At 41.2% G+C, this 24,680-nt stretch overlaps 1 protein-coding gene across 2 annotated transcripts in view; it reads right to left on the reverse strand.

Annotated features, from left to right (window-relative positions):
• Positions 1 to 22,338, reverse strand: part of tmem65 (transmembrane protein 65) — an 80,787-nt gene extending 58,449 nt beyond the window's left edge. For both annotated transcript variants that reach the window (XM_072570741.1, XM_072570740.1), the window contains exon 1: positions 21,788 to 22,338. In XM_072570741.1, coding sequence (XP_072426842.1) covers positions 21,788 to 22,103 — 316 coding nt within the window. In that variant the 5' untranslated portion in view covers positions 22,104 to 22,338. The remainder of the gene's footprint in view (positions 1 to 21,787) is intronic.
• Between the last annotated feature and the right edge of the window lie 2,342 nt (positions 22,339 to 24,680).

A 24,680-nucleotide genomic window follows, 5' to 3' on the forward strand; every position in this document is an offset into this window, starting at 1 on the left:
TCTTGTAGCCACAATGGAGTGTCTGAATAGCTTACAGCAGATCATTTCATGGCTAAGGTACACAGATTGTTGTGGTGTGGCTTCATTTGCTGGCATTATTGTCTAGCCCTCTCCTGATTCAAAATCGAAAATATTTGAATTTGATAGAAAAGTTCATTTTAAGTTTCTTAACTGACTTTATGCCTGACATTGTTTCAGAACACAAGATGTAACTTGCACATCTTTGAATTTTCTTTTTTCAACTTGTTACTCTTTTGGCATACAAAAACTGACAGATACAGGCGTTACTTTATTGCACTGTCTTCAATGACTGGCAGCGAAGTAAAACAAATGTTAGGCTCTGAACCAAAGGCTCATTTCATTTACATTTAGTGGGTCTCATGTGATGGAGGGTGTGGTCTGGTACATGACAAGTATTTCCATATAACTTAGTTGGATACATTAAGCTTATACCACATACAATTAGTGCATATGTAGTAATTGTAACATCTTCAGTAAAACTTTACATGGGAGTTATCAATGTCCTGGTTAAACATATTCAGTGGAGAGATCAAACTTTAAGTTATGTTTTTTTTAAGTTGTGCATTGGATGAGTATGTCATGTGCAAGACCAGCACTTGTCACCCATCCCAAAGTGGTTTTGAGAAGGTGGGGAGGAGCTACCTTCTTGAACATCTAGTCTACGTGGTGCAGCTTCATTAAAAGGAGAAATAGCATTAAAAGTGCTATTAAAAGGAGAATTTCAGACTTTTGACCATGCAACACTGAAGGAACAATGATGTCGACCCAAGTTCAAGATAGTTCAGTGGCTTGGAGCTGAACTTGCAGCTGGTTGTGCTTCCACGTATCCACTTGTTTTTTTTTAAGATTAGATTAGATTACTTACAGTGTGGAAACAGGCCCTTCGGCCCAACAAGTCCACACCGACCTGCCGAAGCGCAACCCACCCAGACCCATTCCCCTACACCTAACACTACGGGCAATTTAGGATGGTCAATTCACCTGACCTGCACATTTTTGGACTGTGGGAGGAAACCGGAGCACCCGGAGGAAACCCACGCAGACACGAGGAGAATGTGCAAACTCCACACAGTCAGTCGCCTGAGTTGGGAATTGAACCCGGGTCTCTGGTGCTGTGAGGCAGCAGTGCTAACCACTGTGCCACAGTGCCGCCCACTCTGCTGCCCTTGTCCTTCTATACCGAAGTGGTTGTGGGAATGGAAAGGGAGGAGGCTTGGCGAGTTGTGGATGGTATACATTGCAGCTCCTGTGCACCAGTGGAGGAGGGAGTGAATGTTTAAAAGTAAGAAATGGGACAGGATTGATAGAACAAACCTTTTTTGTAACAAAATGGGCAAGATTAAAATTACAAATTGACATTTTTGAACAAACTTTATAAAAATGGTAAATATTCTTTGAATTCTTGCCTGTGTGATGGGAATTAAACAAGGGAGTTTATTATAACTTGAAGCTGCCAAGGACTTAAACTCCGGAATTCCCTCAAGATTTTCAGAAACTTTATAATACATTCACTCTTCAACTAGGTTTTCTGCTATCTGCTTCAATATCACTGCATAACGTGATGTCAAGTCATTGAAATCCTGTCAGGACTCTAAAAAAGTTGTACATCATATAAGCACTCTATAAATCACTAGTTTTTGTACCTGCAGCAGTTCATTTGCTAGAATTACACTGATGAAACATGACCAGTTACCTAGGCTTTGGCCATAGAACCCTAATAGCACTGTTATTACAGGTCTGTGTCCTTCTGCCTATTGCTTTATCACAAAGCAACACTGTTAAAGTCCTCAATATCAAAATCTGTTTTTAAACATTTAATTTGCACTGAAGGAATCCGACAGAAGAGACTCCATCACAGAGTCCAGAAGCATGTTCTACCAGATTTTTTTTTCCTTCTTCGGAGGTGAAAACCTTCCCAAGAAATCTAAATACATTGTAATTAGGACAGTCACAGGCTAACCCATGTATTGCTGTTTTAAAAAACACAGGATTTTAATCTGCCTGTCTCATAAGCAAGAAAATACTTAAAATGTATATTCATTCTGCAAAGATCAAGTTCTTTTTAATCTAAGTTGTTAATTAGAAACCTGCTCTGCAATTCTTGCACTTCGCTATATTTAAGTGATCAGCCAAGGAAGGTGTTTTGGTTATTATTATTATTATTGAGCTGTTGGCAACAGATAGCTAGGAAATGTCAGTTTGGTTAAATCTGCTGGCATAGTTTTATTGGTGCTTGTTTATGTATTATCCAATTTTATTGTGCAGCTGGCAATGTATAAAAAAGCAGGTTGGGCTCATCCTAAAGTCAGGCAAGGGGGTAACAGACCAAGCTGACAGCCAGAACAGCATTGTCTATTTTCAAAACTAACTGCAAGCACTGGTTTGATACAGCACATAGCAAGATTTAGAGTAAATCCTCCTTGCCTGGAGGATAAAGTTACCAAAAGCAGCACAGCATCTCATTTAACAAAAACATAGAAAATTGAATGCCATCTAGAATGTAAATCTGCCATTGCTTTAATTTTGCACAAGGGATGACTTCTTTTAAAAGGTCTTTCACAATTTTATTAAAATCTATGATTGTTTAACCTTGCACAGTAACAATAGCATTACCAATTGAATTCTGCGGTTGATATTTAAACAACTATCTCACAGCCGCAACATCAATGGTGATGATCAAGACAGACTTATGACTGACCTCCTTCAGTTTTACATCTGAAAGCTCTCTCACTGGCGCAGCAAAACATACTGACAAACCCATCTGTTGTATATTACAACCTTGCCCGAAATATTTAAGGCTTTACTGACTGATCTTTTCACATTGCCAAGTTATTTTGTATAAACCTCAGGTTGCAAATATTCTGTTACACTATCTAAAAATAAATACAAGTGACAAGAATATTTGCATTAATGTTTCTTTCAAGCAGGGCTTCTCGAACTGCAGGTGGTGCTCCCCCAATCCCTGGTGGAATTACAAAAATCGATTTTCACGTCACTAGCTCTGAGGCTTCACACCTCTGTGACCATTACATTCCAAACTTTGAGCATGGATCTTCTATGCAAGAGATAGGGACACTTCCACTGCGCTAAAGATTCCAGAACTGTGGCTCAATCCTGACATGGCTCCTTCAAGTCCTCATTTTTATTGGTGTGTGCAGCCTCATGGGCAGACCCTTTAGGTTTGATTGCTGTGACAGACAAAAAGTCTGTGTAAAGTTAGTTTTTTTGTGAACCTTGCAGATAAAAGCAAATCTTAACATTGAACTGATCTTTTCAGCCCACAACATATTAAAAAAAAGAGCCAAAATGATTGTGAGAGTCAGTGAATTTTCGTCAATGTATTATCCCTATAAATGGGGATATACATAATGTGGAAGAATCTGAAATGGACCATATAAAGGTGAGGGTAGGAACAAAATTGAAAACAAAACTCAATTTTTCCCAGTTCAGAACAAAGAAAAGGAAATAAAACCAATACAATTCATTCTGCCATTTCCGTCTTCTCCAAACCAACCTTCTGTTTCTTTAATTGTTCAAACTTCAACTTTGCCCCATCACCTGTGTCATGATTTGATCTCTCCAGCCTTCCATCCTTTGCAGTTCTTAATATCAACACCACCTGACAGCCCCAACCTTTCCCTTGCTTGAAATCCGTCATATCTCAAACTGACAACAGGTTGGAGACATGAAACATTAACTCACTTTTCCCATTCCACAAATCTACCTGACTCACATTTCCAGCACTTGTTTTATTTTTAAATTTCAGGCATTGCTTATTGTGATTTAGTGTGAGCCTCAAACGAATTTCCTAAAATTGTGCACACTCAAAGCCTCTCAAATAAATCAGCACCAGATCTTGTGGTTAACTCAGGGTTTTAAAATAAAGCCTTTTCTCTCATATCTTATTCTGGTTTCCTTTTATCTATATCAAGCCATGCCTTCCTTTTCCATATTGCACATCAACAATGAAAAATTGAAAAGTTTGCCCAATTGCAGTTTTTCAACCACACGTGCCTCATGTTCAAGAGTAATGGTAGAATAAGTGGAAAAATATATTTTCATGCTTGGAAAAACCTACAACAGCATTGGGTGCTTTCCTTGTTTTTGTCCATTTAATTTCTAGGTTATTCCCGTGAAAAAAGTTTTAAAATTTTTAAAATTAGAAATTGACAAGGGCAGAATGGGCAAGGGGAATGAGGCCACTTACAGTTGTAATGTCTGAATTGCAGCCAAAGAGACAATTGCAGAGCCTGCATGGGTTCCTGGCAAGCAGCAGCTCACTTGGGCAGCCTGGCTATGAACCTTCTATGAGAATGCTCCTCATATGCATTCCTACACAAATCTCTTTAAATTTAGACAACTTGAATGCAGCACTTGAAGGGTCACAACCACATTCAACAACAAATAAACAAATCAAGTGTTGAGATACATGGAAAGCTGAATTTTGAAAAAAAAATTGAAAGAAAAATACAGCAGTGGAATAGGCCCTTCAGTCCTCTAAACCTGTGCCGATCCAGATCCTCTATCTAAACCTGCTCCCTGCCCATTCATGTATCTGTCCAGATCCATCTTACATAACACTATCTACCACCTCCGCTGGCAACGCGTTCCAGGTACCCACCAACTTCTGCGTAAAGAACTGTCCATGCATATTTCCCTTAAACTCTTCCCCTCTCACCTGGAGTTCATGACCCTTAGGAATTGACCCCACCCCACCTCCCCACACTGGAAGAAAGCTTCTTGCTATCCACCCTATCCATACCTCTCATGATTTTGTAGACCTCAATCAGGTTCCTCCCTCAACCTCCATCTACTCAATCTCTCTTTATAGCATCTCCATACCAGGCAATATCTGAGTGACCCTTCTCTGCACCCTCTCCAAAGCATCCACATCCTTCTAGTAAGGCAGCAACCAAAACTATACGCAGTATTCCAAATGTGGCCATACCAAAGTCTTATACAACTGTATACAACAGTAATCTTCTCATTTCAGAAATCAATGATGTTAATGCTGTGCATATTCTTGTCACCACATTACAAATAAGTGAAACGAGCATTCAGGAAAGAACATGCCTCTGCCAAGCTGTATTGCCCAACACTATTTATGAGGCTCTGCAAGGCTTTTTCATACCTGGTGGATGTACTGTAATGTCAAAGTTCAAAAACAGCAAACACATTTATTAAGAGCTTCAATCCCACTCAGGTGGTTTCAGGGCAATCCATTGCCAACAACCTGCACTGAAAACTCTGCTGATATTTTAACAGCTGAGGAAACTTCTAACACGTTAGTTAAGACAATCCACAACATTCTAAAACAGTCAATCTATGGTATTCTGAAAAAAAAAATAGCCAATTTGATCTATCTCCCAGTATTAACAAATCTTTTCAATTACTCCATAACGTGGCTCAGTCCCTTGAGTGAATTACAAAGAAACAAAAAGTCTGCATTTACATCTTCACCAAAAATGAATCATTTCTTCCCTGGACCATGCCCTAACTGTGAACTATGTTGATGTCTGTCCATTAGCTTTTGAGGTATATTATTTACAAGCACACTAGCAAAGTGGGGCAAAAACATAACCTTTCTTCCCCATTTCCCCACTTTGTGACAAAGGTAAAGAGATGCTGCAGCTACTGAAAGGAAATCATATGTAGCAATGTGAAAAAAGCAAGGGAAGGATTGCATTCAACGACTCTGCAAAGTGTGCATGTCTTCATTAGAAAGAGCGATTGTTGAAGGGTGATTAGAATCCTGCAAACAGCAATTTTAAGGAATTGGATAACAGACTGACTGTTGCACTGCATCTGTAGTATAATCAGAGGACATAGTTAAAAGAAAACAGGATTGTATTAATCTCTAATTGGAGTATTTCATTGAGCAAGCAGTCAAACCATGGAACAGATTTCAATGGAAAGAATGGAAACAATTAGTAAGAATTAAATACTTTGTTTTAGAAAAATGTGCAATAAAAACATGTCATATGCCAGCAAATGGTAGCTCGGGAGGAAAATGATGAGTCTGGAACAATGGTTCCCAAAATGTCCTCCACTTTACCCCAATTTCTAGGATTATTGGAGACTAATTGGCTGAGGTTTATTAATGTGATTCATCAACTCCATTATCAGAGTGAGTAGGATAGGCCTGTATTGTCTGGGGTTTAAATGATTAAGAGGTGATTGAAACAAAGAAGATTTTGAAAGGAAAAACTGAGAGAATTGCGAATGCTGAAATTCAGAAACAAAAACAGAAGTTGCTGAAAAAGCTCAGCAGGTCTGACAGCATCTGTAAAGAGAAATCAAAGTTAATGTTTTGGGTCTAATGATCCGTCCTCAGAACCTGCTCTTGACGGGGGTCACCGGACCTGAGACATTAACTTTGATATCTCTTCACAGATGCTGCCAGACCTACCAAGCTTGTTCAGCAAGATCTTGAAAGGGTTGGACACAGTCAATATTCAGATAGAACTTTCCTCTGCCTGAGTGTCTGGAAACAGGAAGTATAAACTGCTCCTATTTATTACTATATTGTAATCATGCACTTACTGGGATGGAGGTGGTGGTGGCGACGTTGAGGGGGGCAGGCGATGGCTGTCCTGTATGTATTGGAAGCAGTTTAGGAAAGGTTCATTCTGCCAATTTCAGGGGAGGGGAAGAGAAAGAGGAGTTTGTCTTGTGACAAAAGATTGATGGGATTCATCTTACCAAACAGTAACTTGGAGTTATTTACAGGAGTACAGGAAGAGTCTCAAACTAGGACACAATTCAAAAACAAAAAATGTAGGTGGCCGGGGTGGAATATTGGGATTGGGGGAGTTAGGCCATTTGGCCCCTCAACTGCTCTGTTGTTGAAATAGATTATAATTAATCTTCTACTTCAACATCATGGTCCCCCACTAATTATTGAACCTCAACAGCCCTCTGGAGTAGAGAATTCCAAAGATTTGCCATTCAAAGGATAGTAAAATTCCAACGTGTACGTGTGTGTACACGTGTGTGTACACGTGTGTGTACACGTGTGTGTACACGTGTGTGTACACGTGTGTGTACACGTGTGTGTACACGTGTGTGTACACGTGTGTGTACACGTGTGTGTAATTACACCCTGTTCACTGCTGTAAGAATTTTTGTTTGCTTCAATGAGATTACTTCTCATTATTCAAACTCTAGACAGCACAAGTCCAGTCTCTTCAATCTCCCCTAACACCATAGCCCACCCATCTGATAAACCTTTGATGAGATCCATCTGTATCAAGTACATGCTCCTTTAGTTAAGGAGACCAAATTATGCCTTTTATACAACTGAACCAAGATGTGCTTGTTCCTGCATTCCTAGCAATCAAAGTCAATCTACTATATACCTCTCTAATTGTTTGCTCCATCTGTGTGGTAGTTTTGAGCAATTAATGGAGATGGAAAACCAGACTCTGTTGTACACTTTCCAAAAGCTCATCATTTAAAAAATACTCTACATTCCTGTTCTTCCTCCTGAAAAGATAAAATTCACTTTTTTTCATATTGCATTCCACTTGCACTGTCCTTGCCCACTCACTCAGCATTTCTAAATTCTGTCAAAACCTCTCTGACTCCTCACAAACAATCCTCCTATCGAGCTTTGTGTCAGCAGCAACCTTGGGAGCATTACATTTGATCCACTTATCCAAATCATAAATTTTTGAATAGATGGTCCCCAAGTACTGATCCTTGTGGTACTTCACTAGTCATGACCTGTGAACCTACGAGTGACCCATTTATTCCTATGGTTGTCTCTGCTGGCAAATTCTCAATCCATGCCAGTGTATTACCCTAATCCCATGCACTCCAATTCCATTTACTAGCTTGGGACTTTATCAGAAGCTTTCTGGAGATCCAAATACATCACATTCGCAGCTCCCCTTATCTATTCTTCAGTAACATGCTCAAAAATCTTCAACAGGTTTGCCAAACATGATCTCCCCTTCATAAATCCATGTTGGCTCTATCCTCCCATTATTTTTTATGCATCTAGTAATCACATCCTTTACAGTAGATTCTAGCATTTTCCCAACTGATGTCAGACTAAGCTCCTCCCAATTTAAATGGAGAAGAGGTTTTTTTTTCCCTTAGTGGGTATTTTGTGTTTGGAATTCTCTCACAGTGAATTCTCTCATTGCTTTACATGTGAACCACCTTTCTCCTGGATTAGATAGTTCATTTATATCATGCTGGTGCTACACCCTGTTGTGTGGGGGGTGCTTGGGTCATTGAATATATAAAGCAGACCATTTTTTGATCTACAAAAGGTAGAAGAGATTAATTGGAGTAGACAGGAAAGTGATGTAAAGTGATACAAACAAACTAACCATAATCTTATTAAATAATGGGTCAGGCTCGGTGGGCTGAATGATCTACTCCTGACCTTATTGTTTATGTTCTTATGGACTACAATCTTCACTCATCTATATTTACTATGCTAACATGGACTTACACTTACATCATACAGAGGCTTAAACTTGTCCAAAGAACCTTCATGAACATGAGGTACATTAGAGTTACACTAACTTGCATCCTCCAGCACATTACTCAACATTCCACTCTGTACACAGGCTAATCCTCTCTCAAGTGTTAGTTGACAAAAGCTTTAATACTGAGCCAATAAAGCCGTAGCTGCTGCAATATTTTTCTTGAAACCCTGGTTAAACAAATGGGTCCTCGGGCGTGCATTTTCAGATTTTCTCCATCCACAGTTTAAGGTATTCATAACCAAACAAATAATTTGTTTCAACTTCAATTTTTTATTTATTATCTTTACAACCTTAAATATTGTGATCATGAAGTCGGAGTTCTGGGTGAACATTTTTACAAAAAAATTCACTACTTTTGCACAGATTGAAATAGCCATTTTCTTTAATGTTGGAATTTAATCCAAACATGAACCCTCCCATGTCTAAAGTGCTGCTTGCTCCAAATAAATTTGTATTGCTTTGCTACTGAAAGCTGCTAAGCAATTTTAAAAGGCAGTTGGACTTGGACTTGAAGAATGCTGATACGCGATGGAATGGAATTAAATTGGACAAAGCAACAGACATAATGAGCTGAATGGCTTCGCATTATTTCAACTGGATCCAAAGCATAAAGTAAACTGATATCAGTACAGGAACAAGGCAGTGAATAAACCTGATAGTATAATGCAGAATTAGATTGGGTTAATCTGCAGGATGAACATGATACCAAATGGCTATAAAAAAAGAAACCGAAAAGTAATTAATATACCTTGAAGCCAACAACTGATCAATAGATTGTGATAAAACTAAGCAAAACTGGGCAATTAAGGAACGTGCAAATGCTCATGCAGTGTCATCGCAGCAATTCATTTTTATTCGTATTTTGGCATACCAATTTTCATTGGTATACAGCATGTATCAGATACAAGAGTATCAATTCAGCACGGATTTTTCTTAAATTGAAGATGACAAGGTTCTGAACAGTGAGCAAGGGGAGTTAGACCTTTACATGACTAAAACCCAACCGAAGTATGATTGCCTGAATTCTTCAGCCTATAGATAAACTAAAAAAGGTACTTAATAGGATTGCTTCTTTCCAAGGTAATGATTTATTTTGATAGAAGGGTCAAAACATTTGAGCATAATGCACGTAATGGGGATTCTAAATCCCTGTTTAACCTTATGTTGCTGATAAGAAAATTTGAATTAGAAATTGATTCAATGCTTTACAGGTGAACCACCCTTCTCCTAGATTAGACACTTCATTTATATCATGCCAGTGCTACACCCTGTTGTGCGTGCATCACAACAACCCTAGCATTACCCTGTATAGCTGTGACATCCCATTGAATTCCAATCCATTCAAAAATAGCCAATGGCAACAAAATGTTTTTGTCCCTTGATTGCAGCACAATCACCATGGAGAGAATCTCAAACTTCTATCCTTCACTAACATAAACCCATTCCTCAATTACATGTTGCCACTTCAGTGATTTTGTATGAATGCCAACAAAATGTTCCTTTCAACAGCACAAAATTAACCCGTCATCTGATCACTTGCCCGCTGCAAATCATGAATGTGTCATAAGCCTGCCAAGATCCAAAACATCTTTGTAATTTTTGTCAAACACTGTACCCTCACCTTCAAGATCCAATCTCAACTTGGATTTAAAACTAAACAGGGCTTAAATTTGGTTCAGTGTAACTTTTAAACATTCAAACGTTTATCCTCACCATCACAGACTGCTGACTCCACAGTATTTGCTTCATTCACACTACTGCTGGAATCCTTATCTACATTTTCACTAACTCTCTGCTCAACCTCCCTGATTCTCCCAAACCTGATCTCCAAAATTCCACCATACACGAACAGTCAGTCTGTAAGACCATAAAGATGAAGGAGCGGAATTAGGTGAATCAAGTCTGCTCCACCATTCAGGGTCAAAATATTGTGGTGCTGGTAAAGGACAGCTGGTCAGACAGCATCTGAGGAGCAGAACAATCGATGTTTCAAGCATAAACTCTTCATCACGAATGAAGAGCACCACACTTTTTGACTCTGATCTCCAGCATGTGCAGAACTCTCTTTTTCTCTGCTTCACCAAATGATGGCGAACGTTCTCAATGCTATTGTCCTGCCTTCTCTGCATAATCTTTGATCCCCAAACTAATCAAGAATCGATCTATTTCTATCTTAAATATACTCAATGACTTGGCCTCCATAGCCCTCTGCAGCATGGAGTTCCACAGATTGACCACTGAAGAAATTCCTTCTCATCTCAGTTCTAAAAGGTCATGTCTTCACTCTGAGGTTTTGCCCTCAATGTGGAAAACTGCCAAGGTATGTAATGTGCAAAAAAAGCAGGACAAATCCAACCTGGCCAAATACTGCCCCAGTCTACACTTGATCATCAGCAAAGTAATGGGAGTGCTCACTGACAGTGATATCAAAAGTACACTTCCAAATGAAATACCAGCTCATTGATGACCAGTTTTTGAGTTCCACCAGGACTACTCAGCTTCTGACATCATTTTTGTCATGATCCAAATATGAACAAAGGAGCTGAAATCCAGAGGTGAGATAGAAGTAACTGCCCTTGACATCAAGGTAGCATTTTACAATGTGGTATCAAGGAGTCTGGACAAAACGAAACTGGGAGAAAACTGCTGGTTGGAATCATACCTGGCAGAAAAGAACACAGTTTTCACAACTGCAAGTCAATCATCTCAGCTCCATGATATCTCTGCAGGAGTTCCTCTGGGTAGTGTCCTGGAGCTGCTTCATCAATTCCTCCCTTCTGTTATAAGATTACAAGTGGAGATGTTTGTTTATGAGTCCATAATGTTCACTGTCATTCCATGATGCTTCAGATACTGAAGCAGTTCATGTCCAAATGTTACAAGACCTGGACAGCACCAGGCTTGGGCTGAAAAGCCTCAAATATCATTGATGCCACACAAGTGACAAGTTGGAGATGGTCATTACAAGGGGCATTAACTATTGCCTCTTGTTGTTCACTGGCTATAACTGGTTACCATCACTGAATCCTAACTATCAAAAGCCTGTTGTTACCATTCACTAGGAACTGAACCAGACACTAATATTATGTGATAGGTCAGAGGTTCACAATCCTGTAGCAAATAACTCACCTCCAATATTCCAAAGACTGTCCATTATCTACAAGATAGAATACTACCCACTTGCCTGGACGAGTGCAGCTCCAACAATCTTCAAGAAACTTGACACATAGCACCTTGCTTGACTAGTGCCATATCCACAACATCTCCTTCATTAATGCAAAGTCAGTAGTGTGTACCATCTAGATGATGCATTCCAATATCTCACAGAAGCTTCTCCAAAACCACTACCATCTAGAAGGACAAGGTAGGCAGATACATGGGTACTCACTACTTGCAAGTTCCTTTCCAAGCCTCCCACTATCCTGACTTGGAAATATATTACTGTTGCTTTTGTGTCACTGTTAAGATCCTGGAAGTCTCTTGCTAACAACACTGACATTGCTCCTATATCCCAATAACTGCAGTGGTTCAAGGGGGCTTCTACTACCTTCTCCCATGCAAAAGGGATGGGCCATAAATGCTGACCAATCCAATGACATCATATGACCAAATAAAAACACTTTGTATTTCTGAGCTACAATATCCACAACCAGATGGGCATCTTCCAGGCTTCAATCTATTTAATCTGGGATTCAACTATCATCAGCTAATTTAAATAATCCTAATATTTTTATAATTGAATAAATTTTAAATCAGGAAGAAAGCCAATGAAATGTCTTTAGTTAACATCTCTACAAAGAGGCATAACTTTACATTAAACCCTTGTTTTTTCCCCTTTGGGACTTAGTAGCTCTTCTTGTCCTTTGACGGTGATAATGTATTTTCTGATGTAATTAGTTTTCCTATGATCAATACCACAACACAGGACTATTGGCTCATTTTCCAAATGGATATAGAACATTTCCCACACCGCAATGAAAAGTCATCAATCACACCTTCAGTGGGGAAAGTAATAATGCTCACTCAACAGAACATCAGGGTTTCTGAAAAGCCTGGGTAAATGCAAAGCAACGCAACTAGTTTTAAATGCAGAACTTCATGGCTTGGCTCTTTGAAGAGTCATTACTGCTACCCTTTCTTTGCTGAAAGAAAGATGGGTTGTGATTCCTTCAGACTAATCATCCCAACCTCAAGAGTTCCTCTGTGTATCATCCTCAGGAAAAAGTATATTCATTTATAATCCTTAGATGACAAAGAAATTTAAGCCCATATGTAGCAAGACCAAGGCAACATTCAGGCTTCAAATGACACTACTGCTAACATTCACATCTCACAAGAGATGGGCAATGACTACCTATAACAGGAGAAATTCTATCACTTGTCTTAACTTCCAAATCCTCATCACTGCCAAGTCAAGAGGTGGTCACCACCCGGGTTTTGGTTGAGGGAATTGGGGGGGGGGGGGGGGGGGGGAAGAGGGTGTTGACAAAAACAACAGTATTCTTGGAAGTGAATGTACTGGTTGAACTGGCACTCTATTTTGAGGTATACAAGAGAAGTCAGGGAATTTTTTGTAACTCACGGGATTTTAATAATTTTTCCATCAGTGACAAGGACTGTCATAAATGCCAATACAACTTGAACTGGTTAAAAAGATTAGATATTCTACAAGGGCTCCCCAAGGACATCTGCCCCCTACAAACTACAAATGAGAAGTGTGATGGAATCCTGTCCACGTGCTTGGATGGGTCCAAGTGCAAGAACACGCAAAAGACTCTACACCAGTTGTCTCCCACCTTTTAAAGAACAAGATCACTTTTTGAATTAGAGTACAACCTAGGATCTACCCCCAAAAAATTAAGAAAGAAAAGCTTATTTTCAGTCCTATGTATATCAAAACCATGTGTATGGAAAATGAATAATTTTATTCGACTCACCCAAGTCTCCAGGTGACACCAATAAACTGTGGATTATTTAGCAGTGCCTCAAATTCTGGGCTGTAGTTTGAATCTGCTCATTCTGTACAATCCATCAAATGACTGGGTAAGCTGGTACAATACTTGGACTTCATCTTCATTTGCGAGAATGCTATCTCACAGAGGCATGTTGAGCTTAAGTCTTCATTGTTTTTACTTAGTTTCTTAAATCACTTCACTTCAAAAGCACAGGATGACATATAAACGTAAGGATGTCTGCTTCTGTGTCCCCAAAAAGCACTGTCGCCTGATCTGACTTTCAGCTCAATATCATTTCACATAGCAGTTACCTCTATAAGTTAAGTCCATTTGTAAATCATGCTGTGGTTGCCTCCAGCCAGTCTGTTCCAACATAGCTACATCTGATATCTACACAAAATGTTTAAACAAAGAAATTACTGTCTATCCTTGACACAAATCTAACTTTGTCAATTACTGAATTTCCAGACGACCTTCAATTATCAGAAAGTTTGGTAACCAGCTCACCAATGACTACCTGAAGTTTAGATTTGAAATAAACATGACATTTTGTTACATCACATCAAATCCCTGAAATCACCTGTTAACTTTGTCTCCTAATGTCCTCAGGTATGCACTCACATTTTCTAGGAGAAAGTGAGGACTGCAGATGCTGGAGATCAGAGTTGAGAGTGTGGTGCTGGAAAAGCATATCGACGTTTCGTTCTCCTGCTCCTCAGATGCTGCCTGACCTACTGTGCTTTTCCAACACCACACTCTCAACTCACATTTTTTTGTTTGGGACCATTTTTCTTTGCCTTTGATCCTTTATCCCCGGTATTTTCCCCAGATATGGAAGTGTTCCAATGCTTTCTTTTTAATTGGGAGGACTCAGACCCAATCTGTGAGTGCATTCACAGCCCTGATCATTTGCACTAAGTCTCTAACCTATCCTTACAGTTCATAGTCCAACTCAATTTGACTTGTTTGATTTTAGTTTTCAGTTGCACTTAAGGAACCCAAAGTCAAGCAACATTGAGTTGTCTGACAGCTCACTGTATAGTCCACTTCACATTAAGGGAAATAATGACCTCAGGCAGATATAAAACTGTTTGCAGGACTTTTCCTCAAATTAAACACCCCACAACAGCATAGACGATTTGCCCAGACTCTCTGCTGCACCGCATGCTGCCCTTGAAGCAGCTGCGGGTGTGGGGGGAGAAGACTGTCACACACTTCCTTCTGGAATGTGCCTATGCAGAAGAAGTCTGGAAAGGAATGCAGTGGTGTTTGTCAAGGTTTGTCCCGAGCAGTGCTGTGACGTGGAACTCCATGCTCTACGGTCTGTACCCCAGGACACACACCGAGACGAAAGTCAACTGTGCCTGGAGGATCATCAACTCGGTCAAAGACACTCTTTGGGTGGTCTCAAACCTGTTGGTCTTCCAGTTGAAGAAGTTGACCCCGACTGAGTGTTGCAGACTGGCACATTACAAGGTCCAGGACTACGTGTTGTGGGACGTGCTGAAGCTTGGGGCAGCTGCCACCAAGGCATGGTGGGGGAAGACCACTGTGTAACATCTGCCTGCCTAAGAAGAACAAGGGGCCCACTCAGTCATTTGGGCTCCGCTGACACCTCAGCAGATGAGCTGGATAATAAATGGACAGACTTGTATATGGGAAAAATAAATTTCAATGTCTGTATGTAAAGCAATGTAATGTGTGCACAAGAATGGCATGACCAATTGTATAGAGATCAAAATAATTTTATGAATAAAGTATATTTCTGAAATAAAAAAAATTTGTTCACCATAAGCAGCATAGAAGTTCAATAAGGATTTAAAACAAATTGTGTTCAAGGGGTCTTGCTCAAAAGGAATGTACCATCTTAACCAAAACTGCATTTCTCTGCCCAGAGTTTCCAGAAGCAGAGGTTGTGCAGTGACATGACAATCGATATGCAGCTAATGAAAGAATGTCGGCAGGTAGTGAGATCAATTATCAGAGACTCTGCGATCAAGTCAATTGTGATTGGTGTGTTGAAGACCACAAAACTCTACAGCAAATGAGACAAAGCTCATCAATTTAAGTGACCAACTCATTCACCAGCTAAAAATATCCACTCACTCCAGCATTGGTGTATGATTGCTAGAGTGGATACAGTCTACAGGTCTCCAAGGCTGCTTGATTGCCACCTCTTAAACCACAACCACCACAAAAGGACATGGCTGATGGTGATTAGGAACACCAATGTTCTGTAGTCTCACACACACAATTAGGATATATAATGCCATTTGTTTATCATCAATGGGTTCAAGTCCTGGAATTTCGTCCATTACAGCACAATAGGAGCACATAAACCAGATGGACCACTACAGTCTCAAGGGAAACGATCAAAAATAAATTCCAGTGACAACCAAATCCCAAGAATGAATAAAACTCCTCCAGTTGCTAGAAAAATGATGCTCTGCTTATGATATTGCTTCGGTGTTAGCTGAATCAGGCTCTATTACATCCAAGAGGGAACTCCTTACTACTGTCCCAAATATGATGTCTGAGTTTAATAAGAGATTTGTAAACTATCTTCCAAACAAGCAATAATGGTAGTTTTCCGAGTCAAATTTCTCTCTTACTACTAACTGAAACATTATAGATCATTTTGAGCAGTGCATCAGCTCTCTTGGCGTACTAATAAAAATCCCTTACATTTATTTTAGTTAGGGCTCAAACATCTTAGATTCTCTTGCCTCAATTGGATTTTAAACCCATAAAAAATTCTGTGGAATTCTAAGAAAGGTTGTGCATAAGACCGGAAACAGATTAAAAAGAAATAATCTACATTTATATATTGCTCAGTTATCAAGGAATTGTTTAATAACATAATATACAGTTAAGACAACTACATGAAATCTACTGGGGCCTTCCCAAATACATGCAGTGGATTAAAATAATTTATCCTGCTAATTTCTATACATTGAATTTCTGAAAACATATGAACTTGGAATACCTGATACACTATTTAAAAATGGTAAAAGAATAATTCAGTTACATCGTCATATACCTGGAATGGACAATTTTAAGGATGAATGTGCCAGGGCAAAATTTGTGCAGTTTTGCTTCTGCTCTGATTGTTTGGTGTATGATTCATGTCTGTTGATTTATTTTTGTTATTCACGAAAGATGGTCAAAGCACTCAAGGTAGGAACCGAGACAACAGATCATGATGATAAACAAGATGGCATCTGGTGCTTTTTTCAAAGGAATACTGGCATTTTGAAGAGTATGAGATATTATTATAACATGCATCATGCCACGACTAAACAGCAAGGGCAACGTACATGACTTGGGCTCAACAAAACATTCTTCAATAACATGTAGCAAAATAATTTGAAAAGGATCATGAAGTATTATGTCTCCAAGACTACAGGGAGCAATTGCATTTCTTATTCTATATGTTTACTATGCCAGGACATTTTACGTCTGAAAATTATGATGTAACCATATGCGATGGGTCAGAAGCAAATTGTCCTATCACAAGTGTTTCTGAATTTAATCTATAATGAAACCAGACAGGAAGACAGAGACACTAATTCATTTAATTTTCTAGAATTTGAGTTGCTTGAAAAAGAGATCCTGTCTAAATCTTAATAAACAAATGAGAATTTAGTCACAAATGTACAAAGAAAATTCAAAAATTTTATTTTTAAAAATGGATTTTAAAAAAAAGATAGAAGGTACCAACAACTGGAAGCAAAAAAAAATCAGAGTGCTCTGCTTTAATAGATCTATAAATAGCCACTGTTTTTCTAATCGACCTGTTCAGAGATGTTATTATACATCTCTGGAGCAGATGGGACTTGAACCTGGGCATCCCACTACAGGAGTAAGGACATAAGCACTGTGCCACAAGAGGGTCCCCTAAATTACATGACAATTAAACAAGTAACAGCTTCATCAGGAACCTGACAGTGCATTACCAGATAAGTGATCGGCTCACAAGGTCAGAATCACTATGCCATACAATGAGTCGATATAAATCAAACTTTCACAGATTTCAAACTTGCAAATTAATAATAGTCTATTGCAACTCCCAACAATATGTTTGAATAGTCTCACTTCAAACACAGAAAGAGAGGACTGCTGATGCTGTCTCCAAGACACCTGCACCAACCAATCCTGCCGCCCCATGTCTGAACACTTCAACTTCCCTCCCACTCCACCAAGGACATGCAGGTCCTGCGCCTCCTCCATCACCACACCCTAACAACCCACCACCTGGTGGAAGAACACCCCATCTTCTGCCTTGGGACCCTCCAACTACATGGCATCAATCTACTTTTCACCAATTTCCTCATTTCTCCTCCTCCCACCATATCCCAGGTTCAACCTTCCAACTCGGCACCGCCTTCATGACTTGCCCTTCTTCCTTCCCACCTATCCACTCCAATCTATCACGATTACCTCCACTGCCATCTACCCATCGCACTCTCAGCAACATTCCACCACCCCCCAACCCCCCAAGACCTAACACCCTCGGTTCACAAGCCTCATTCCTGATGAAGGGCTCTTACTTGAAACGTCAATTCTCCTGCTCCTCAGATGCTGTCTGACCTGCTTTGCTTTTCCAGCATCCAACTCTCGACTCCCTTCAAACACAGAGGCTACAGGCCAACAGCTGCACAGAGTAGTTTTCCTCAAACTGAAATTTCTTTTTTCCAACTTATTGAAGTTACCACCCAGTCTCATCAGCACAAAGCACAGTAATTAAAGTCTCATTTCATTACGCTAGCAGACAGGTGCCTTAGTCAACTTGTACTTTATAAACTTGAGATAGTGGGGATTGCAGATGTTGGAAAGTCAGAGTCAATAAAACGTGGCGCTGGATAAAACACGGCAGGTCAAGTAGCATCAAGAGGGCAGAAGAGTTGGTGTTCTGGGCAGACCACTTCATCGGGCCGGGGTGGTAAGGGGGCTGAGAAGTAAATAGAGGGAAATGAGTGGGGCTAGACCAAGGTAAGTGGGATGATGATAGGTGGATGCAGGTAGGAGGTGAATGGGATTGGCCAGTGGGAAGGAAAATGGACAGATAGGTCAGGTCAACGGTGGGGTGGAGATGGGAGGCAGACCTGGAATGAGGTGGGGAGATTTGGATGTTGGTGTATTCTACGTTGAGGGCATAAGGCTGTTGGCTTCCTAGGCAGAAAATGAGGTGTTCTTCTTCCAATGTACATGTAGCCTTATTACGATGGAGGAGGCAGCCCAGGATGGACATGTTATTGGGGATGGGGGTGGGGATGGGGGTGGGGATGGTGGGGGAGGTGTGCAGTTGAAATGGTTGGCAATTGGGAGTTAGTTGTTTGGGGTTGATTGGAGCATGCAGAACATAGATGTTCCCTGAACAGGTCCCCAAGTTTGAGCTCAGTCTCTCCAATGTAGAGGTGACCACATCAGGAGCAACATAAGCAGTAAATCAGATTAGAGGAAATGCAGGTAAATCTCTGCCAGACTAGGAATGATTATTTGGAGCCTTGGACAGAGATGAGAGGCAAGGTGTGGTGGCAGGTATTTCATGTCCTGAAGCTGTAGGGGGAGGTGCCATGTGTGGAGGAGAGGTTGGAGGAGAGTGTGTGGATCTAACGAGGGAGTTGCAGAGAGAACAGTCCCTACAGAAAGCAGATGGGGTGGGGAAATAAATCTCTTTGGCGCTGGGGAATCTGCAGACTGCAGATGCTAAAAGTGGCAGAGGATGATGCATTAGATTTGGAGATTGGTCAGGTGGAATGTGAGAACCAGGGATTCTAACCTTGTTGTGGTGTAAACTTTTATAAAACTGGAAAAGGAGACCTCACCACATGCTCAAGTGAAGAAACGAAGGATTCACTCCAGGCCCTATAACCCAGCAACCTAAATACAAACAACATCTACTCAGATACCTGCAAATCACACCCTTAGAAATGATGCATTATTAGATTTGTAATGTTGATGGTAGGAAACAAATCCACATTTCAGTTTACAGATAGAAGACACTTAGCCATTACATTATGCTACTATATAAGTCAATAAAAGTAATTGTATGACATTTTCAGGCCAGATTCAAAATATGCAGACAGCATTGCACGTGAATCTACAACCAGATGCATTTGGTCAAATCCAGAGCTACTGACTGTAGCCAGCATTTTGATAAAGTGCAACATTACTGTGTGCAAGGCCTTTCAACAAAAAGAACCTTTTAAGTATTTTGTCATGTCTTTGAAGTGCTGCATCATCAGCTCAAAAGGATTCACATCTTCCAAAACACACACTCACATCAGTTAGCTAGTGACCCAGAAATTACAATCCTGTGTCACTCCAATTGAACACTGTTGCAGTCCTCGGCCCCCAAAAGAACTTTCAAAAGTTGAAACCCCTTAGTCTGAACCAGCTTCCTTCCAGCCCCCTTTCCCACCCACTCCTGGTATGGTGCAGTAAAGTCAAAGAGCGCAGTTCTCCGTGCAACAGGTTTCCCCTAACATTCAGGATGGCAGTGAAACGTTGACTCCTGTTTCCACAACTGAAGGTCCATCTGCCAATTACTATGTACAACTGTCCACAAGTGAGTGTTAGTGATAAGGGACCAACGTCTCCCGGTGCTTTCAGCGGCTGCAGATCGAGCAGCAAGGCGCAGTGGAGTCCATAAGCGTCTTTCAGATGCGCTTGGGCTGCTGGGAGTGCTGTACCTCCATAGATGCCGCTCCTCAGCCACTGAAGCAGAAAAATAACTAGCAGTAGGTAACCCCGCCGCCAATACCACCCATCCACATGTCCGACAGGTGATCGACTCAGTCTCACACGGCAGCACTGAACTAAACAGGGTCACACATATAACTCATTCCCAAGATCGAACTCACAGTCTCCTCCCTCCACCACACTCCCTCACCACTCATACACCCAAGTATGTGTAAAGTTAGTACCTGACGGAGTTTCGAATCACAGCTAACAGGCGCACTGGACCATGTCGCACTTCGGTTATGTCCCTGCAGATAAATTTGACTCGAATTTCCCTCAGAAAAGCATTGCCCCCTGATTATTTCCCGGAACTTGTTTCTCTTTGTAATTACACTAAGAACTCTGCGATCTTAACCAAAATCAAATGTTGTTATCGAAACTATGCACTCAAAACACAATATATCGAAATGTAACCCGAAGGAATCATCCACTTTCGATATTCCATCATTGAAGTCAGAATGCAACTGGAATGGAACTAGAAGAAAAACAAACAGATGGGGAAACTAGCTGTTATTCCAGCCAGTTCAGAATGAGCCATTTCATTTTAAATTCGCTGCTGAAAAATAAGTTTCCTCTCCCAGTTTATAAAGAAACCCAAGAGAAATGTATATCTGCAAACCAGGAACTGCAAATACCAAGCGTCAGCGCTTGATACTCCGATAAAGGCATGTTTACGCGTGCAAGTTCTACCTGTACTCAATTCATTTAGAAGAGCAGTAATCTGAAGACAGCCAATTTACAATGTTATCAAGCAGAGACTCAAAAACTCGTCCAATGTACATATTCCATCCCCTTTGCCATTTCAACGCTCTAGAACAAATTGAAGACACCAACTCTGGTCCTGATACCAGCACTGTCAAAGCCTGACTTCAGGAGATGCAAGTACAAAATGTAGAAGAGACGCAGACAGATCCTCTAAAAATAGCATTCCAAGGACAAAGTCAGAGATTAAATCTTCAATAATAAAAACACAAGGAGCAGGAGAAACTGAACAGCTCTGGCAGCGTCTTTGGGAAGGGAAGCAAAGTCAACTTTTCCATTCCAGCTTCAGTTCAGAACAGAGGTGTCAAAAAAATGAACACTCTCTACATGGATATTGACTGCCGCTGAATTTCTCGGACGCTTTTTTTTTAAACATTTGCAGCATCCGCAGTATTTTAGTTGTAAATCTTTAGTAACCTACTTTAATTCATTTCTTCCACAATGATTACGTGTAGTACGTTCAGTAACGACTTTAATTGCCCCATTGCTGATTCGAGCACTTTTCCCTGCCTGAATAACTTGGAAGTCTCCACTTCTCTCGTTCTCTCTCTCCCCAAGTTACGCGAGCTGGACCACATTCCTCCCTGTCCAGTCATCTGCGTCCACAGCTCCTGTGTTCAGGTACCCGCATATTTGCTTCCTTCCCCAGCCCAGCCTCTGTCAGGGCACAACTCCCCCTCTCCACCCGGGACAGAACCACGACTTCAGTGGCTCTTTTCTCCCGTGGCAGAAACTCAGTAACGCCGCTCTGACAAGTCAGACAGTGTCCTTGTCTTTTTCACACATACACTGCCATTCCCTTACCTTGTGCCATCGCCATGGCCTCGAATCTCTGGAGCTCCTGCAACAGACTCTTCCTCTCTTTCGAGTGCAGGCTGTAGATAAAATCCCGGGCTCCCTGCGCCGTGTTCAGGGGCTCCACCGGCTCCTTGGCCGAATGGGTGCCGAAGCAGCGCGGGGAAAAAGCAGCGGCTGGGGCGACGGTGCTCCGGCAGGACAGCAACGAAGGGGCAGGGAGAAGGAACGGACAGCTTTCGCTTCTCCTTCCAGAGCCGAGGCTACACGCCAGAGTCCGGGCGGGTCGCAAAACTCTCCTCAGGCAAGGGACCAGCAGCAGCATGGCGAATGCAGAGAATGGAAAGCGATCGTAAGAGGATAGGAAGAAAAATAAAAAGTCTTCGACTTGCAGGATGATTGGGGGAAGGTTGCAGCCGCCCCGGTTGAAGAGGCAACTCGGCCTCAGTGTATCATTCTCTGCGCTGCCAACACCACGTTCCAATCGAACGTCCGGAGGTTGTAAATTCCAAAGTCGAGTACCCCTCCTCCCAGAATCTGACACATTGGAAACTCCCAGAGGCTGCAATGAACAGCTGAGCGAAGCACCAATGCGCAGGCGTGCACCTCCGGCCCACCCCCAACATGCTGGCGCGAGGCATTAAGGGACATATAGTCTTTCCCACCTTCCTATATCAGTAACTCTTTGGGCGCGACTACAAACTCCAGGGAGCGCCTGTGCGTCATGGCGCACGCGCAGTGATGCCAGACTCCGACACGCCTCTTCAGCAGCCTGTCAATCATCCAATTGGAACAGCCATGATCTGTCAGAGGTCAACCTGATTCACAATGAATCGCCAGCAGTTCGCAGGGCGTGAACTATACCAAGGTTATTGCGTTCACTCGAGTCCTTTCCATTCATGGATTTCCGAACCGCCCATTTTGCACGAATGCAGAAAGACGGAACTGCTAGTTTTGTATCATGTTTTTACATGACCAGGAGCATCAGACTCGTGCACTGGACTAATCACTTGATAAACCTTTGCTCTTTCGTCTGATTATGATTAAATAGTTTTGTGCACTTCGACTTATGGCTTCGCTTGAAGCAAGAATATCTCTTGCTTTTCGGGTGATGTCGAAAATTAGCAAGGATAGAAGGCAACCGAACAGAAGGCCATTTAGTCCATCGGATCGGCTGATACTGGTAATTTGGTGTAGTCCTTCAAGAATGGATTGAGTTCTCTTTTGATTATGAGTATTGCATTTATTTCGTCCACTCTTTCAGGCAATGTGAACCTGATTATCAAAGGATGAGAGAAGGTGCAGAGGAGATTTACTAGATTGTTGCCAGGACTGCAGCGATTCAACCTACTCTTTAAGGTAGGGTAGTTTTCCTTAGTGCAGAGAAGGCTGAAGGAGTACCTGATTTAAGTATACAAAGTAATGAAGAGCACGGAGACGGTATATAGAGGAGTCAGTAACCATGGGACAAAGTTTTAGGGTAAGAAGCAGCAAGTTTAGAGGGATCTGAGGATATTTTTCACACGGAGTGTTGTGGATATCAGGATTTCACTGCTTATACAGTGGAAAAGCTGAAAGCTCCCAAGGCAGTTAAGAACTATTTAGGTGAGCAAAGTATAATGTTGCTGTGGTAGTTACCTTACCTCTGAACCAGGAGATCTGGGTTGAAGTGGAGGCTGAATAGGCTGGGGCTGTTTTCCCTGGAGTGTCAGAGGCTGAGGGGTTACCTTATAGAGGTTTATAAAATCATGAGGGACTTGAATAGGATAAATAGACAACGTCTTTTCCCTGGGGTGGGGGAGTCCAGAACTGGTGGGCATAGGTTTAAGATGAGAGGGAAAGATATAAAAGGGATCTAAGGAGCAACTTTTTCACACAGAGGGTGGTACATGTGTGGAATGAGCTGCCAGAGGAATACTGGAGTATGGTACAGTTGCAACATTTAAAAGGCATCTGGATGGTATATGAATAGGAAGGGTTAGAGGGATATGGGCCAGGTGCTGGCAAATGGGACTAGATTAGATCGGGATATCTGGTCGGTGTGGATGAGTTGGACTGAAGGATCTGTTTCCGTGCTGTCCATCTCTATGACTCTAAGTGCACCCATTCCAGAGGTGTGTAATAACATCTCTGAACTGATTTGACAGAAAATAATTTTTGTTTCACAAGGCTACAGGCCAAGTGGTGAAAAATGGACTCAGAGTGACCAAAGTGGACACGATAAGACCATAAGACCAGGATGGGCTGGAAGACCTCTTTCTGTGCAACTAAAATCTCAATGACTTTCCCTAACAGCTCATTGGCGAAGATGTTTTCTCATGTCGCCTCAGGTTCTTTGATCAATTATCTTAAATCTATGTTCAATGGGATTTAATCTTCCTGTTACTAGAATCATTCCTCCTTATGGAGTCTTTCAAAGCTGTTAATATTTTTGAACATTATAACATCTCAATCTTCTCTGCTCAATGGAGAAGATCAGCTTTTTCTCAGTCCCTTTGCATAACTGAAGTCCCTCATCCTTTAAATCTGCTTTATCTTTTCCTTAATATCAATACTGCTCCCTTCATATTGAGATACATATTGAGAATATCTCTGGGTGATGGGTGTTTATACGGACACAATCTCTGAGCTGCTTGTCTCTTTTATCTAAGGCTTTTCATTTCAGTGCATGTATGGTGGGCCGAATGGTAATAATCCTTTTGTCCAATGTAATGTCTATACCCCTCTCTTCCCATGCTCATGAAAGACTGGTGGTTTCTCTCTTTTACTCATATAATTAATCATTTCATCATGATTTACATGAAGTCAAAGCAAAATATTGTGAAAGCTGGAGATCTGAATTAAAAGTAGAAATGGCTGGAGAAACTCAGCAGGTATGGCAGTGTCTGTGGAGAGAGAAAGG

Source organism: Chiloscyllium punctatum, chromosome 5 (assembly GCF_047496795.1).
Source record: "Chiloscyllium punctatum isolate Juve2018m chromosome 5, sChiPun1.3, whole genome shotgun sequence".
In the NCBI taxonomy this organism is placed as follows: Eukaryota; Metazoa; Chordata; class Chondrichthyes; order Orectolobiformes; family Hemiscylliidae; genus Chiloscyllium; species Chiloscyllium punctatum.